This window comes from Sapajus apella, unplaced genomic scaffold (genome assembly GCF_009761245.1).
Source record: "Sapajus apella isolate SASKATOON/1434 unplaced genomic scaffold, GSC_monkey_1.0 scaffold95, whole genome shotgun sequence".
NCBI classification, from domain to species: Eukaryota; Metazoa; Chordata; class Mammalia; order Primates; family Cebidae; genus Sapajus; species Sapajus apella.
Genome location: NW_022437035.1, coordinates 2,004,935 through 2,022,937, shown reverse-complemented (window position 1 = coordinate 2,022,937; position 18,003 = coordinate 2,004,935). Strand labels below are relative to the sequence as shown.

The 18,003-nt window shown below is 51.4% G+C and overlaps 1 protein-coding gene across 1 annotated transcript; it reads right to left on the bottom strand.

Moving 5' to 3' along the window:
* Positions 1-6,623: 6,623 nt before the first annotated feature.
* Positions 6,624-17,007, bottom strand: CRYBB2 (crystallin beta B2). The gene is made up of 6 exons (XM_032256696.1): positions 16,902-17,007; positions 15,096-15,175; positions 11,597-11,715; positions 10,796-10,928; positions 8,780-8,922; positions 6,624-6,889 (listed from the first exon to the last, which is right to left on the bottom strand). Exons 2-6 carry the CDS (start codon positions 15,147-15,149, stop codon positions 6,721-6,723), a joined length of 618 nt encoding a protein of 205 aa, XP_032112587.1. The 5' UTR covers positions 15,150-15,175; positions 16,902-17,007; the 3' UTR covers positions 6,624-6,720.
* Between the last annotated feature and the right edge of the window lie 996 nt (positions 17,008-18,003).

Genomic DNA, 18,003 nt, shown 5'->3' with positions numbered 1-18,003 from the left:
CGTTTGGCTGAGGTAGCGGTTCATGTCTGTAATCCCAGCACTTTGGGAGGCTGAGGCAGGAAGATCTCTTGAAGCCAGGGGTTCAAGACCAGCCTGGGCAACATAGTGAGACCCCCTGTCTCTTAAAAAAAAAAAAAAAGACTTTTTGGGGATGATTGTTGTATTTTTTATTTTGCATTTCCAGTAATTCATTTTTATTGCATTCTACTGACTTTTCAGTCCATAAGGGATCAAAAAAGGTAAAACACAAAAACTGATCCCTCAATACAGATTTTTTTTTTTTTTTTTTTTTTTGGGAGACGGAGTTTCGCTCTTGTTACCCAGGCTGGAGTGCAATGGCGCGATCTCGGCTCACCGCAACCTCCGCCTCCTGGGTTCAGGCAATTCTCCTGCCTCAGCCTCCTGAGTAGCTGGGATTACAGGCACGTGCCACCATGCCCAGCTAATTTTTTGTAGTTTTTAGTAGAGACGGGGTTTCACCATATTGACCAGGATGGTCTCGATCTCTTGGCCTCGTGATCCACCCGCCTCGGCCTCCCAAAGTGCTGGGATTACAGGCGTGAGCCACCGCAGATGTGTGTTTTTAAAACATTCTTGTATATATCAAACATTGCCCTGTAACTTGCCTGTTTTCTTAACTCCGGCAATGTTTCTGACATGTGCTCATGTTGATTACATGAGATCTCGTGTATCCCTTTTGCCTGTTGCATGATGATATCATTGCCTGCTGATCATTTACTCATTCTTCTTCTGATGGACATGTAGGTCGTTTCCAGATTTTTTGCTGCTCTGAGCACCCTGAAGCTATCTCCTGGTACAGATGTGGGAGAGATTTGCCAGGGTCAACACACAGTGAGGAAATAGCTGTGTCTGCAGCATCTTCAACATGACTAGGAAGTGTCAAATCATTTTTGCAAAGCGATGGCCCCAATTTACATCGCTGCAGAAGCGCTTTAGAGGTTTTGTTCCCCAATCCTTGCAAACATTTAGTATTGGCTGATGTCTTAGTTTGGGTTTAAAATCCTTAAACTTTGAGCAAGCTTCAGACCTTTTTAGGCGTTGAGGAGGAGGCGAGAGGTTTCACCTTTTCCCCCCTCCCTCCTGCTGTATCCCAATTTCCTCCAGTTTCACCTGCCTGCCACCCTGAGCTGGCCTCACCTGGGGCTGCACCTGGCCCTGATTTTTATAAAGCGTCCCTCCTGGTTCTCGTGCAGATCCCATGGCTCAGTATCTTAGGTTCTCTCAGCTCCACTACCCGGGGGCCGCTCTAGGAGGGAGCAGGACTTCCTGGTAACAAGTGACAAGGTAGGCTTGACAGGCAGGCTCCTTTGCTTTGTATCCTGGTACACTGAGCAATGGGCAGCATGGGAAAAAATTCCCCAATCAGTGTTCAATGAATGAATGAAGAGTGAAAAGGCAGCTAGACTGTCATTTATCGAGCAACTACTTCGTGTCAAGTCGGTGACCAAGTGTCTGAAAATTATCAATGGGGTAAAACCCCCCGTATGGCCCTTGGTCAGATGAGGAAATGGAGTCTCAGAGAGGTAAGGTAATCTGCCCACCATCACCCAGTCAGTGAGCAGGAGATCCGGGACTTGAATCTAGTCCTGCCTGACTCCAGGGGCCGGCTCCCCTGCCTCCCCTGCCTCCCCTGCGGCTTCCTCCCAGTTTCTGCCAGGCTCCAGCCCACTTCCCAGGGACTAGTCTGGCTGCTGAATCCAGCTCTCCAACACCAAGAACCAGTCCCTCTGAAACCTAAGGCTCCTTCAGACAGTCAGCGGGGCCCTCCACAGGCTGCTTAGAGACAGCGGTCTGTCCACCTTCATAAGCCCACCTGCTCCAGCCATCGCATCAGGCCAGGGGGTGAGGTTGGGGCCTGGCTACGTTGCTGCATCTGGGATTGAGCCCACCCTGGGGACTTGACAGTGAGGAGAGGCAGAGGAAGGAGAGAAGGTGGAGGTTGGAGAAAAGGAGGGCATAGAGCAGGAGAAACCAGAGGACCAGGAGGAAGAGCAGGGAAAGGGAGAGGAGGAAGAGGGAAGCCAAGGAAGGGCGGCAGGAGGAAGATGGGGATGCTCAAGAAATTTATAGGAGGCTGCTGATTTGGACTGAGCCCCTGCCCTCGGTGGCACAGACCAAAGCATAGTGGAATTCCTCTTGCTGGCGTGCCACACCAGCAAGCCCAAACCAAGGTGTTTGCCCGGCCTCCCAGTTTCATTCAGCAGGAGAAGGGAGTTCCCTAGGCTTTAACCTTTACAAGGAAAGTAACTTTGAAAGAATCATTCCGCCTTTTTGTTCTGTTTCTTCTTCCTTCTGCCCGCTGCTGTCTGTAAAGAAATCTCCTCTGTTCAACTCATCCGGGCACACATTCTATTTTACAGACTGGGGTGTTGCCCAATTCTAGAAGGGCAAATAGAAGTCAATCAAGGGCTGGGCCCGGCAGCTCATGCCTGTAATCCCAGCACTTTGGGAGGCCAAGACGGGTGGAGCACCTGAGGTCAGGAGTTCGAGACCAGCCTGACCAATATGGTGAAACTTATATTCTCCACTAAAAATACAAAAATAAAAATAGCCGGGTGTGGTGGCCTGCGCCTGTAGTCCCAGCTACTCGGGAGGCTGAGACAGGAGAATTGCTTGAACCCAGGAAGTGGAGGTGGCAGTGAGCTGAGATCCTGCCACTGCACTCCAGCTGGGAGACAAGAGCAAAACTCCCTCTCAAAAAAAGAGAAAAAAGTCAATTAAGACTGTAATTTTGTCTTTTGACAGGAATGAATGATGAGTGAATTGTGAATGAACATGCAGAAGGGGTTTCCATACAGGCCACCTGGCAAACTCCTACTCGTCCAACAAAACCCAAGCCTCCTCCTCCCGGGAGCCTTCCCAGCCCCCACCCCGCCCCCCACAGCCACCTCTGAGCACTCCTCACACTGCACTCATTGACCGAGGCCCCTGCTGCCTGCCTGGCTCTGCCCAAAACTTCACAAGCGTCTTCTGAGCTCTCCACTGCAATCTCATGAGCGGCGCTGTTATTGCTCCCATTTTAGAGGATACTGAAGCACGGAGGGTTGCTCTGTCTGATGCCTGGGTGGCAGGACTGGGGCTTTGCTCCGTGGCTTCCGGGGACATCATGGGTGAGGAAGTGCTTCTGAATCTTGGGAGCACCCTCCTAAGGGAAAGTATGGTTGCTGGATTTGTTTGATTTTTTTTTTTCTCCCCCTCCCAAGAAGTTTTGGAAAGCAAGGCTGCAGAAAGACACGGGACTCTGGAGGCCTGCCCCGGCGCTGTCAGCGGCCCAGGAGCAAGACTGTCTGGGCTCCGGGATCTCTAAGCCTCAGTTTCCCCACTGAGGATGGCGAGGTGCTGAGGCCCTGCCCACCTAGGGCTGCGCCTGTGACTGACGGCGCTCGCCTCCAATCAGGGCCTGCGCAGCTCGGGCCGCCCGGCCGGGAGCCCCGAGGATGACGCTTTGCTGACACCTGGTGGCTGCAGGGGGAAGTGGCGCCTTGAGGACGGGAAGAAAGGGTGGGCGGGGTCCTGCAGAGGCAGGAAAGGCGGGAACTGTGGGCCAGGAGGGGGACCCGCAGAGCACTCCCCACGAGAGAGGGAGGACGGAGGGAGCACACCCCACCCGAGGGAGAAGGGGGGCGAGGAAACGGAGGACCGACAGACCACTCTAGGAAGTCCCCAGGCAGGCTGGAAGTCCGAGGTCAAGGTGTGGGCAGGGTCAGCCCTGGGGGTGCTGCGAGTGACACTCTGCCCCGTGTTTCTCTCCTAGCTTCTGGTGAGTGGCCGGCAGCCTGCAGCACTCCTTGCCTAGCAGAAACGTCACCCCGAGCTTCGTCTTCACATTCTCCCTGCCTGCGTGGCTGTCTCCGAATTTCCCGTTTTCACTAGGACACCAGTCACATTAGACTAGGGGCCACCCCACTGCAGTATGTCCTTTGCAGGGACATGGATGAAGCTGGAAACCATCGTTCTCGGCAAACTGACGCAGGAACAGAAAACTAAACACCACCTGTGCTCACTTGTAAGTAGGAGTTGAACAGTGAGAACACATGGACTTAATGTAACGAATTATGTTTGGCCGGGCAAATGTAATTCCCAAAGTGCTCACACCTGCGGTCACAGCACCTTGGGAGGCCAAGATGGGAGGGTTGATTGAGGCTAGGAGTTGGAGACCAGCCTGGACAACACACTGAGACATCCCCCCAATCGCTACATAAAATAAAATAAAAAGTAAAAAAATTAGGCAGGTGTGGTCACACACCTGTGGTCTCTGCTTCTCCACAGGCTGAGGCAACAGGATCCTCTTTTATTCTTGCCCTTTTATGATTCCATCTAGAAGCATCCCCTCCATGGCGCCTACCTTTATGATAATCATTTTAACCACTTTAGCTCATTCAACAAGGTTTTCCACTTTTCCAAATGTGAGGGGATGCTTCTAAATGGAATCATAAAAGGGCAGGAATATCTAAAACATTCCTGAAGAAGAGTAATGTTATAGGGAAGTGGTCCCCAAACTTTCTGGCACCAGGGGCCGATTTTGTGGAAGACAATTTTTCATGGGCTTAGAGTCTCAGAAGGGGCGTGCAACTCACATCCCTTGCATGCGCAGTTCACAGCAAGGTCTGCACCCCTATGAGAACCTGGTGCTGCTGCTGATCCTACAGGAGGGGAGCTCAGGCTGTAATGCTCACCTCCTGCTGTGCAGCCCCGTTCCAGGCTCCGAGAGAGGCCCCGGGGTTGAGGGCCCCTGTTTTATGGGCCCTCAACACTGACTATAAAGCAATAGTCATTAACATGTTGCAAGAGGGCAGGGATACACAAATAGACTACAGGATCAGAAAAGACAGCCCACAGAATCACCCCACCTGTGGGGAAGGGGCTGGATCAGAAAGGTGATGTTGCACCACAGTGGAGGAAGTGGATCCTTCGGGAATTATTTTAGAACATGGGATGTCCAAAGTGAAAAAAAGAAAAAGAAACTGAATCTCTACCATACACTCTATGTAAGAATCAGCACCAGAAAAATTAAGAACGCAAATATGAAGAGCAAAAGTTTAAAACGTTTAGAAAAAAATATATATTGGGGAATTTCTTTGTGACCGGGGATTAGAAAGAATTTCTTCAAGGTTGGCCGGGTGCAGTGGCTCACACCTATAATCCCAGCACTTTGGGAGGCCAAGGCAGGCAGATCACAAGTTTGGGGGTTCGAGACCAGCCTGGCCAATACGATGAAATCCCATCGCTGCTAAAAACACAAACATTAGCCAGGTGTGGTGGCATACTCCTGTAATCCCAGCTGCTTGGGAGACTGAGGCAGGAGAACTGCTTGAACCCGGGAGGCAGAGGTTACAGTGAGCCAAGACTGCAATACTGCACTCCAGCCTGGGCAACAGAGCATGACTCTGTCTTGGAGAAAAAAGAGCACGAGACTCTATCTTGGAGAAAAGAGAGAGAGAGAAAAGAAAGAAAAAAAAGAAAGGAAGAAAGAAAAAAAGGAGGAAGGAAGAAAGAGAGGGAGGGAGGGGTAGAGAAAGAAAAAAAGGAAGAAAAGAAGGAAGGAAGGAAGGAAGGAAGGAAGAGAAGGAGGGAGGGAGGGGGGCATAGAGAGAGAAAGAAAAGGAAGGGAAAGAAGAAAAAAAAGAAGGGAGGGAGGAAGGAAGGAAAGAATTTCTTCAAGGAGATATGAAAGGCACAAACCCTAAGGGAAAATATTGCTGTCTGACTACATTAAAATTTAAAATGGCATCAAGAGATACCAAAAATAAAGTGGCAAGAGGCGGCACCCAGGAAGCCGATATTTGCAGTATGTATTAACCATAAAAGCTGAGTCTGAAGACAGAAGGCCCGCAGCAACGCCTCATCGCCATCCTATTAGAAAGGCGCCATTTCTCTCCCATCTTCCTGAGTAGAATCATCAAGGCTCTGAAAGCAAAAACACTGGCCTGAGCCTCTATCCCTGGCCAGTGCCCCAGAACTGGAACATCAGCCCAGCCTTCATTCCCAGACCCTTGCATCGCCTTGAGCCTGGCTACAGCCAAGATGCTCACAGTTCAATAGTCTTTTCCTCACTGAAGCAGCGTGGATGTGTGTACATTCTTAAATTATAACAGTTGCCCCCACCCAGCCATATGATGAACGGGGAGACCAGTGAACACACTCACAAACATGGCGTTCTGGTCTCTCGCTGGGATGGGGTGGGGGTGTCAGGGTTCTTGGCTTCTCTTGCAGATCCAAAAAGACTGCCTGATTCAAGGGGATGACGCGATCATGTGAGAATGACAGGCAGTGGATGCAGTGGGTATGTTTTTAAGGGCTGGGGCACCCATCACATGCCCTCTAATGTGCTCAGCAACCAGAATGTTACAGGGGGCTCAGAGCTCAACCAAACCAGCCACTCAGAGGCAAGGGACCTGCAAGTCAGGTGAAGAAACAAAGTCTCAGAGAGGTTGGGCACTGTGTCCAAGGTCACACAGCTAAGCGTCTGCAGAACCATAAGACTCAGTAAGGGTTCTGTTGCCCCACTCCTAGCCCAGATCCTCGCTGATTCTCATTCCTCTCTCTCTGTCACACACACACACACCCCAGCTTCCAGTGGGACAATCAAGACCCAGAGCAGACAAGTTGCAAGACACACTTTATTCACTCTCTGGGAGGCCTGGAGGGTTCCTGGGCAGCAGCCCTGGCTCCCGGGACGGGGGCATGGTGGGGAGGGCACTAGTTGGAGGGGTGGAAGGCGCCACGCTGGTGCCACTGCATGTCGCGGATGCGGCGCACAGACTGCACCTGGGGGTGAGGTGCCCCGAAGTCGCTGCTGTCCTTGTAGTCTCCCTTCTCCAGCAGGTACTGCAGCCCGCGGTAGCCGGGGTACTGGTAGCCAACCCACCTGCAGGGCCAGAGGTGAGAGGAGGGTGAACAGGCAGGGCAGGGAGAGAAGCAGAGAGAGAGGCGAGGGGAGAGAGACGGAGCATCCATAAGCCACTAGGAAGGGTAAAGCCTCCCAACCACTGCCGCTTCCCAGGGGCAACCGGGACGCCCTTTCCACCCCACCCTCCCAGCACCCAGCCGCTGCTTCCTTTCTTCTCTTGATGGGGAGCTCACTGCCTGTTGAAGCAAATTTTGACTGAAGGCCTGGTACTGGGTTCAGAGCAAGGAGGTGATATCTTTTTTTCTTTGTTTTTGAGGCAGAGTCTCACTCTGTTGCCAGGGCTGGAGTGCAGTGGTGTGATCCCAGCTCACTGCTACCTCCACCTCCCGGGTTCAAGTGATTCTCTTGCCTGAGCCTCCCGAGTAGCTGGATTACAGGTGCTTCCCCTACGCCCAGCTAATTTTTTGTATTTTTAGTAAAGACGGGGTTTCACCATGTTGGCCAGGCTGGTCTCGAACTTCTGACCTTGTGATTCACCCACCTTGGCCTCCCAAAAGTTCTGGGATTACAGGTGTGAGCCACCACATCCGGCCAGGGGTGAAATCTTAAGCTCACTGAAGCTTAGAATAAGCCAGTCCTTTGAACCATCTTTGTCCACTCCTATCCCATCCCCGAGCTCAGCTGCAAGGCCAAAGAAGAGTTGGGGGAGGTTCCAGGGGCTACTTAATGAAAGTGCTGGTCTCTCCAGAAAATGTCACACAGGCCTGCCCTGCAAGGAACTGCCTGGCCAGTCTCTGTGGACACCTCCAGCTCTACTTTGCATCTTATGCTCCCACATCTCTGCATTCCAGCCACGTGGCCTTTGTAGAGTTTCTCAGAGCTACCAGACTCCCCTTTACACACACCACAAGGCCTTTGCACATGCTGCTCTTGTGGTCTGGGATGCTCTTCCTTGGCCTCTACCCCTGCAATCCAGGGGTAGACTCGCGTGGATTCTTAAATTATTAACAGTTGCCCCTTCTAAACTGTTGGCTACACAGGGCAGAAGCCAGATCTCTAATCTCCGTCACACTGAGCACCTGACATGGCAGTACTGACAAATTAAATGAATGAATGAATAAGAGAATGAATGAATGAATGAATGAGGGAATGAATGAGGGAATAGGAGCACAGAACTTTGCACTCTATTTTAGGAGTCTGACAAACCCGAAGAAGCCAGTATGTTTGGCTAAACTGTTTCTGCTCGGGGAAAGAGCCTTCCTTTCTGGCCCTTGCTGATTTCTATGCTGTAAATGCACGCACTGTGGCTGGTTTCAAGCTACCAGTGATTAGTCAACCAGTTCAAACAAATTCTGAAAATGTACGAGTCGGTTCTCACAAGCTGGTATAAGCTATTTCCAGCACATCGCTGCCCAAAGATCATCTATGGACGCCCATGGAATCCAAATTTTTTACCATGAGAAATCCCTCATTGCTGATGGCCAGGATCAATGTGCCCAAGAAGTTTAATTCAGCGGAAAATGAAACCTCCTATTCCCAAACTTAGGGACGCGTGCGGTCAAAGGCAGCCTGGGCTGGATGTCCTGCGGCTTAGAGCTTTAAGACTCCTCAACTCGTTCCTTCCCTTCTGCCTCAGCCTAATCTTTCCTCTGACATACGTGTCCTGCTCACTGGGGCTGAGGTTAAGGCCAGGGATTCTCCACTTCAGAGGCATGCCATTTCCCCCAAAGGCAGCTGTAAGCCACCTGTAGGCAGGAAATTCCCATTCATTTTCCAGTGGGAAGCCAGAGGTCAGCGGCGTATACTGATGCATGCAAGATCACCAGCGTGTACAATGCAGAGCAGGACTTAGGACCCCAGAGTCTCAGTTCCTGGGGCAGGGTGAGTCAGGGCTGGCAATGCACTTACGTGCCACTCTGCACCCGCACAGAGGACACCTTCTCCTGGTAGCCGTGGGCGTGGAAGCTGGGCACGTCGTCATCTATGATTTCCATCTTCTTCCCGGTGAAGTTGGGGTTTTCATAGAGGATAATCTTGTGCTCTTGGCTGTCCTGTTGGCAGAGGATGGGGAAAAGCGAGTGTCGGGGAGGGGCCCAGGGTTGGCCTTCCCACCCCATGCTCATGCCCCAGAGTTGGAATCAGCCTGTCCCACCCGTGACTCGCTGTCCAATGCACCCACCACGTGGCTATGACAACTGCTGTTGGATCGCAGCCATTTGTGAAGTTTCTACTGGGTCATTTTCATGTAACAGACACTCTGAGATGCTACACTTCGGGGAATATTTGATTCTGAAATGTCATTTTTCCTCCTATGCCTCAAGTTTCTCTTTTATAAATGGCAGCAACGATTGACCCACCCACCCACACGTGCACACCCACACAGGCACACACACACATGCACACACAGGCACATGCACACAGGCACACACACACAGGTACACACACACGCACACACACAGATGCACACACACACAGGCACACACAGGCACATGCACACAGGCACACACGCACACACACAGATGGACACACACACAGGCACACACAGGCACACACATGCACACACAGGCACATGCACACAGGCACACACACGCACACACACACAGATGCACACACACAGGCACACACATGCACACACAGGTACACACATACGCACACACAGAGATGCACACACACATAGGCACACACAGGTACACACATGCACACACAGGTACACACAGGTACACACAGGCACACACATGCACACACGCACACACACAGGCACGCACACACAGGCACACACAGGCACACATGGACACACACAGGCACACACACAGGCACAGACACGCACACACAGGCACACACATGCACACACGCACATGCACACACAGGCAGACACACAGGCACAGACACGCACACAGGCACACACATGCACACACGCACATGCACACACAGGCAGACACACAGGCACAGACACGCACACAGGCACACACATGCACACACAGGCACACACATGCACACACACGCACACACAGGCACACACACATGCACACACACAGGCACGGGCTAATTGTGCCTCTAACTGGCACCTGAGATATTCTGATTTTCCTTCATGTCCACATCTCTTCCCGTCCTCCTGTTCCTATGACATTTTCCTTAATTATCTCATGTAATCCTTTAAACATAAAACCCTTATCCCTTAAACATAAAATTCTTTTGGCAGATGAGAAAAGTGAGGCACAGAGAGGTCTAATGACTTGCTCAAGGTCACACAGCTGGGAGTAGCACAGCCACCATATGAACCTGGGTCTGTGGGGGGCTGAGTCCAGCATTCTCCAACTTTCCAGTTAGTGCTGGGAGGAACTAGACTGGTCTCAGAGGGTTTGGGAGTGTAACTGAGCAGTGAGGGACCCTGTCTCCTCCTTGAGAGGTCCCGACATTCACACACTAGTAAGAATCAGGACCTCAGAAGCAATAAAAACGCACACTGACATGAGTCTTGAAGAAGATTGAAACCACCTTCTCCTCCAGCCCTGAACTCAGGATCTCTTTTAGTATTTTTGATGGCTATTGGTTATTGTGCAACGACCCTGTGACAGGAGTTGCCCAACCCCAGGGGGGCACCAACCACATAAAATAGAATGTGAATAGTGCCCTCTGGAGCATTTCGTAGGCTTGTGATTGGAGCCCCTAGACTTGTGCAGTGGTCATCCCACAAGCTAATAAGCACATTGGAATCTCAGGACAGTAGATACTAATATGTGCATTTTACAGATGAAGAAACTGAGTCTCCAGGAAGTAAAATGACATTTGCAAGGTCACCCAGTGAGGAGATCCCTCACCAATCAGAAGGGGCACAATGCTAGAGGGGCAGGCTCTTTCCTGGTCCCCAGACCTTCTGGCTCCAAGGTGGCAGACAGAGAAAGTAGGATGGTGACAGGGACTCACCACTTTGATGGGCCTCAGAGAGCTCAGGGAGTCTGTCCTCCGGCTGCTGGTCCACGAGTCCCAGCGAGGGTACTCGCCCTTCTCAAACACAAACTGCTCGCCCTTGCAATTGGCCTGTTCATAGCCCACCCAGCTGCCATGGAGACAGAGAGAAACGGGGCAGGTCAGTTCCACTCCAAGCTTCCTATGGCAGGATCCTGGCTACTCTCACTGGCCCCAGGGTTCACCCTTGCCCAGCCCAGCAAGATGTAGCAGCCCCACCCAGACCTTAGCACAGCAAACCCAGGTGCGCAATGTCCTCAGTTATCCAGAACTCAGTGCTATGCTGCCTTCCACCACCTGGAACACAGTTAAGAAATAAGAAGGCGGTCTACATGACGGCCCAGCAACAAATACCAATATATAGATGCCGTGCACTATGTACCAGTATGCTGGTAAATGAACAGCCAGCCCTCAAAAACCAGAACAAAAATTAACAGTCTTGATTTGTGGTAAATGAACAGCCAGCCCTCAAAAACCAGAACAAAAATTAACAGTCTTGATTTGCAGTGTTTGCCAATTTCCATGGTGTAAATGCTTCCAGGATGGCAGATTTCAAGGCATCGGTATGACACAGCTGCAAGTGGAGCTGTTACAAGCCATGCTCTGACTGCAAAGCGTGAATTATCTCCATAGGCTGCCAGACCCTAAAGCTCGGTCAGAAGACTGCAGACGGGCACAGCAAGGGTGGATTCCCCCGAATCCACAAACTGATCACTTCACCTGCCGTCCCTGACCAGAGGAGGCTACCCAGGTACTTACGGTCCAGCCTGCACTAGGACAGAGCCTGCCTTCTCCACGCCAGTCTCCTTCAGGTTGGGGCAGGGGCCATTGAGCTCATGTGAGTGGCCCTGAAAGTTTTCCTGCTCAAAGATGATGATCTGTAACAGGAAGTGAGACTCAGACCCTCAGCATGATGAAGAGGAGCGACAGCAGGGTAGTAGACGTGGGGAGGGAGCTCAGAGAACCCAAAGGATGCTGAAGGGTTCACCCTCCAGAGTGACAAACCAAACAGAAAATCAGACCGCCCTGGCTCTGGCTGTAAGCTGCTGTGGGACTTCGAGCTTGCATTTCTCCTCTCTGAGGCTTAGGAAATAAAGACAGAACCCAGGCCAGGTGTGGTGGCTCTCGCCTGTAATCCCAGCATTTTAGGAGGCTGAGGTGGGAGGATTGCTTGAGCTCAGGAGTTCCAGATCAGCCTGGGCAAGATGGCAAGACCCCACTTCTAATTTTTTTTAAAAAAGAAACAAAGGCAGAAACTGCCTTATGGTGTTGTTTGCTAGAAGGATTCAGGGGAGCATAATGGTTAGCACTCAGTATTTGCTCTGCTTGTGGGAGACACAGTTACGTTAATTAAGAGATATGCTCCAGATCCCGTTAAGTGGCAGAGGTAAAACTGGAGCCCAGGCTTGTCTGATGCAGCTGAAATGGAAGCAGCACTTTGCAAACCCCAACACGCATATGTAGCACCTGGGATCTGGAGGAGTGCAGTTTCTGATGGAGCAGGTCTGGGGTGAAGCCCTGGATTCTGCCTTTCCAGTCACCTCCCAGGTGATGCGAGTGCCACTGGCTCATGGACTGAATTAGGAGTAGCAACGTGCTGACCACACTGTTTGACCTTCTCCTTCTCCCATTAGAGCTGCACCAGTGCCTTCAGATACAGCCCTTACCTCCACTTCACCCGTAAAACTACATACACCTGGGCCCTTTCTCCAAGACTCCACAGAATGATCCGGTCTCCCTATGACCTCCCCCTTGAAATGCTTCTTAAGATGACTTCACTCCCCTTGCCTCCCTGGTTTCACTCATCAGCCCAAGGGAGGGGGGTCACAGGATCCCCATCAGGAAAACTGAAGCTCTGCAAAGTGAGGGGACCCACCCAACATCCCACATGCAAGCATTAACCATGAGGCTACCTGCCCCCTTTCATGGTTCCAGTGAGAATGTTGGGGGCTGATCTTTTCCAGCCACATTTCTCCAGCAAACTGCCCGCGGATGAAAAGACGGACTCAGGTCAGCACACTCCCAGTGCGGGCAGCTACAGAATCCACACGGTCAGCACTGGCTGGATAAACACAGACCACTCTCCCAGGCCTGGGATTAGCCACACAAAGAAGGGAAAGGGGTGCCCAACAGGGCTTAGAGGTGAATTCCATGGGCTCAATCCAGCCTTTACAGTCAGTGACCCAGCCGGCCACTGACTCAGCCAGAGATAGGGTCAGGAGATAAGGGCCCCAATGTGCCCTCTGTTAGATCCAGTTGTGCAAACCTAAAAAGCAATTCAATACTCTGGCCTCAGCTCCCTCCTCTGTAAAATGGGAAATCAAGAATATGGAAGTTTGGGGCCAGTTTATTATTACTGCCCTGGCCTGGGACACAGGGGTTTGGGGATGGTTAGCACACAGTATTTGCTCTGCTGGTGGGAGACATAATTAAGTTAATTAAAAGACACACTACAGATCCCAAGGGACAAGCGGAAGGGCTGAAATGGAAGCCCAGGCTTGTCTGATGCAGCTGAAATTGAAGCAGCACTCCGCGGACTCTAACCTGTGCACATGGTACCTGGGATCTTGATCAAACGCAGTTTCTGAGGGAGCAGGCCTGGGGTGCCCACCTGAAAATGCAAGGGCAGTTTCTCCATGCATTTGAAAGCCCAGAAGCTCAGAGGACCCAGGAGCTCAATAGCATTGTTATTATTAATCAACAGAGTGCAGGGTAAAACGTTACACGTTGTCTGATCCTTTAATCCTGCACCGTCCCACACAGCGGCCGTTAGTAACAATGGCTACCGAACACGGGTAATCAGCCGGTACGATCGCTTATACTGTGCTATCATATTTTGAAAATTCAGAATGGAAAAATAATGTAAAACATCTGCCTAATAATTCTTACATTGATTATACATTAACGTGACCATCTTTTGGATATACTGGGTTTCATAAAATATAATATGAAAATTAATTTCACCTATTTCTTTTTACTTTTTATGATGTGCCCACTAGAAAATTTTGCATTACCTATGCGACTCACACTATGTGCCTAGTGAAGAGCGCTGCTTGTTTTTGTTCCAAACTCACCCAGCTCAGTCCCGCCTCAGAGTCTTTGCACCTGCTGTTGCTTTTGTCTGGGTGATCTCATCAACCCTCACCCCTATTTTTAATTTTTCTGTAGAGATCCGATCTCATTGTGTTGCCCAGACTGGCCTCAAACTTTTGGGCTCAAGCGATCCTCCCGCCTTGGCCTTGCAAAGGCATCCCCAAATTTTTACATAGCCGCTCCCTCCCTTGACTCGGGTGTCTGCTCAAAAGAGAGGTGTCTGCCTCCTCAGAGAGGCCCTCCTGGACCACCTGAGGTAACACAACCATTCCGGCTCTCAGGAACTCCTTGCCCTGGTTTACATTTATTGGTAGCGCTTCTCACTACTGGAAATCAGATATTCATTTATTTTCTGTCCTTCGGGAAAGTAAGCCCCGAAAGGGACAGATCGGGGTGAGCAGAAGAGGGGCTGCACCCACTCAGGGTTCCCTGGCCCGGGAGGCACCGAATCAGACAAAGGGGCCATTCCTGATGGAACCAGTGCCCAGGGCTTCCAAAGCGGCGAGGCACAGGAGGGCAGTCAGGTGGGCACTCCTCGATAGATGTTTGAGAGCAGACTGGGTGTGACAAGCCTCTGATGTTGGGATAAGATCCTGCCACCCTTGGGAGGGCAGGTGGATGAGAAATCAAAGAAGCCATTATTTGCTGGCATTAGGTGAATGCACACCCCAGGCTGGGTGTTACGCTGAATCTGGTTTCTTTGCCTCTCACAACTTTCCTATGCAATAAATCTGACCCTCCCCATTTTACAGAGATGAAACTGAGGCTCAGAGAGATCAAATAATTGGCCAGGATCACGCAGCAGGTGCAGAGCCGGACTCACAGCCCACTTCTGTCTACAAATCCCATCTCTGACTGAGAATGAGGGTCTACTCCAATTTCAGGGAGCCCTACAGACAAAAGGGTGCAGGAAAGCAGGTAAAGGAGAGAAAACTAAAGTCTCCAAAGCTGGAAGCTGGTGCTGGGAACCGCAGCATGCCGGCTATGGGCTGGGAAGGGACCTTCAGAATCAGCCCCACGTGTGTGGATAGGAGAGGCTGAGTCCCAGAGAGGGGCAGGGGTGGAGAGAAGGTACCCATGAAGAAAGATGCCAAGCCCATTTTACAGAAGAGTAACTAAGTCTGGGAGAGGAGCATTGCACGCCCCTCCTCCGAGAGGTACCCACCTTGGGGTTGAGGGACTGTGGCTTGCCCGCCTGGGTCTGGTGGTCCGAGGCCATGATGGACTGTCCTGTGCAGAAATGACCTGGAAGATGTGGGAAGCAGCAGTGAGGACCTGGAGGGGCCATTGGCTTTTTCACTCTGTGGGGCCTGGGGACTCCTCCTCTCTGGCCCCAAACAGTCTTCTTTCCTCCCTGGTTTCAGCCCGTTCCAGAGCTGTGGGGTTCGTAAGCAGCTGCTTAAACTTCTGTCCTTAGCTTCATTTCTTTGTATCCAGGCCAGCTCCAGAACGAGGGGAAAATGAGGTCTACTCAAAAAATGGGCGGTGATGAACTAGAGCTTAAACAGGTCCAAAGTGGGTCCCCATCACTCAACCCCAGACAATAGATACCACGCAGGATACAGATCTGTCAGTCCCAGAACTTCTGCCTTTATGCAGAAATGTCTTAATTTAAGAAAATGGTGTGAAACGAACAAAACCTAAGCATTGCCTGTATTTGGTGGTGTGGTGCCTCCCAGTTTAGGAACTCACAATGTTTCCCGTGCTCCTGCTCCTTCCCCCACCTCTCCCTGGGGCTCGTCTCCCCATCCCGGTACCTGGATTTCTCTTCTCTGCCACTGGTTTTACTCCCCAACTAGTAAAATTGCCTGATACAGAACTAATGTTACAAGGAAGGGAAGAAATGGGTGCGATGGTAGAAATCCAGACACTGTGGCAGGCAGCAGGGTAGACCTGCCGTAGCTAGTGAGAACATGAGAAAAATCTGGAAAATTATCAACCTCTTCCCCTTCCTGCAGGAGGGATGGCCAACCCCTGCTGTGTTTCCCCAGGGGTAAGAGAGGAAGCCTGGCCTCCCTCTTCAGAGAGAATGCCCAGCTTCCAGAAGCCCCTTCCATGTCAAAGGCCAAGACTGGATGTGTCCCAGAACGAAGAAATTCAGTTAAGCACCCTGGGAACCAAACCTCCTGCTCTCCTGCAAGAAACCAGCCCCCTGGGCTTGTCAGAGCGCCTGAGGTCCCACGAGCCCACTTCCCAGTCCTGAGTGTCCGAAAGCCGAAGAAGCTCATTTGGTCCAGTTCAGGAGCCGTCTCTGCTGCCTACCAAAATTGAGACTCTGGGCAGGTCACATCCTCTCCTGATGCCTCAACTTCCTGTTCTGTGACATGGGGGCGGTCACGATGTCTAATAATACCTGTGAACAGTTTGTGAGGATTCAACCATGGAACGCATCAGACCGGAAGCACTTGGCCATGGTCCCAGACTCAGCATGCAGCACATGACAGCAGCTGTGGTGTTATTACAGTCATTGCTACCTCGCTTCAGCGGCATTAAAATCACCTGTTGCTGGAGCGCTCACGTACCTGGGGCTGCGCCCTATCCCCTAGCGCCCCCAGAGGCTAGGCACAAGTGGGAGCCCCATAGTTGCAGATGTGAAGAACTGACTCACCCACCTAGAAATGATGCTGAATTGTCACTGATTTGATTCTTGCAAAACCCTCAGCTACATTCTCCTCCTCAGTGGCTGGCAAAACAAGGACACTGACAGTCCGTTGAATATTAATAATAAAGAACATTGCCCCAGTACCCACTATGTGCCAGATGATTCACCTACCTTCTCTTGAATCCACACAACAAAGAAGGCTTTTTTTTTAACCCATCTCCCCATTTACCAGAAAAGAAAACTGAGGCTGACAGCACCGAAGTCTCTGCCCAAAGTCACCTTGTCAGAAAGTGGCAGGTGTTCCCATGCTTTCCGACAGAGATGAGGATGAGAGAAAGAAGGAGAGACAAGCAAGAGAGGCAATCTTACCAGTGACACCAGCCCCTGCGAGTGCTGTGAAGCTCAGCCAGCGGGAGGTGGCATTTATACCTTCCCCAGAAGTGCCAGTGCCAAGATGAGTGGCCGCTGCGTTCCTGCGAAAAGCAGGGTGAGAAAGCTGGCTTAAGCCCCCGCCAAAGCCTGGGTCAGCAAATGCCCACAGACATTGTGTCTCTGCACAATAATGTCATTAGCTTTCAGATTCGGCCGCGCCAGGGCAGTCGGGCGGCTGGGCAAGGAGATGCCCGCTTTGCATGCATCAGCCGTCCGGCTGCCAGGGCCGGGGCCACGCCGGGTTCACTGGTACAGTCAGTCAGGCCCCGAGGCATGGCAGACAGAGGAGAATCTCAGTGGGCTTGAGGAAGGACAAGTAAAGAAGGGTGGTTTGGCAGAGCCTGGGTTTCATTCATCTATCCATGTATTTAGTCAATGACTATTTGCCAGACATCCACTCGGCACCAAGCTCTGTTCTAGGGAAGAAGTTCAGGAAGAGGACCTACCCCAGCCTGGGCCATTCAGTAAAGCTACTGGGAGGTAGCATATCCCTTGGGGATGGAGAAGAGGAAGAAGCCTGGGAACAGGGTGGGGAGGAAAGTTCCAAGCAGAAAGGGCCCACAGACAAGAAACCTGCACGGTGTATTTCACAAAGACCTGAAAACAGGCTAACACAGCTAAAGCATGGCACGTGACAAATAGGGCCTCTGCCAGGTGGCCAAGGTGGGCAGGGGCCTGATGTGGCAGGGCCAGGGAGGCCCACTGTGAAGAGCAGTTTATTCTCAAGGCCCTTGGCTGTTTCTTTTTTCTTTCTTTCTTTTTTTTTTTTTTTTTTTGAGACAGAATCTCCTCTGTCGCCTAGGCTGGAGTGCCGCGGTGCAATCTCGGCTCACTGCAACCTCTGTTCCCAGGTTCAAGTGATTCTGCCGCCTCAGCTTCCCTAGTAGCTGGGACTACCAGCATATGCCACCACGTCCGGCTAAATTTTTATTTATTTATTTTGTATTTTAGTAAAGACGGGGTTTCGCCATGTTTCCCAGGGTAGTCTTGAACTCCTGAGCTCAGGCAATCCGCCCGCCTTGGCCTTCTAAAGTGCTAG

What these genes read in the sequence shown, in the direction of transcription:
- CRYBB2 (XM_032256696.1), bottom strand. Translation starts at nt 15,149, where the DNA reads ATGGCCTCGGACCACCAGACCCAGGCGGGCAAGCCACAGTCCCTCAAC. An exon ending in CACAGTCCCTCAACCCCAAG is followed by an intron (nt 11,716 to 15,095) that starts GTGGGTACCTCT and finishes TTCCTGTTACAG; the next exon opens with ATCATCATCTTTGAGCAGGA. An exon ending in GTCCTAGTGCAGGCTGGACC is followed by an intron (nt 10,929 to 11,596) that starts GTAAGTACCTGG and finishes TCTCCATGGCAG; the next exon opens with CTGGGTGGGCTATGAACAGG.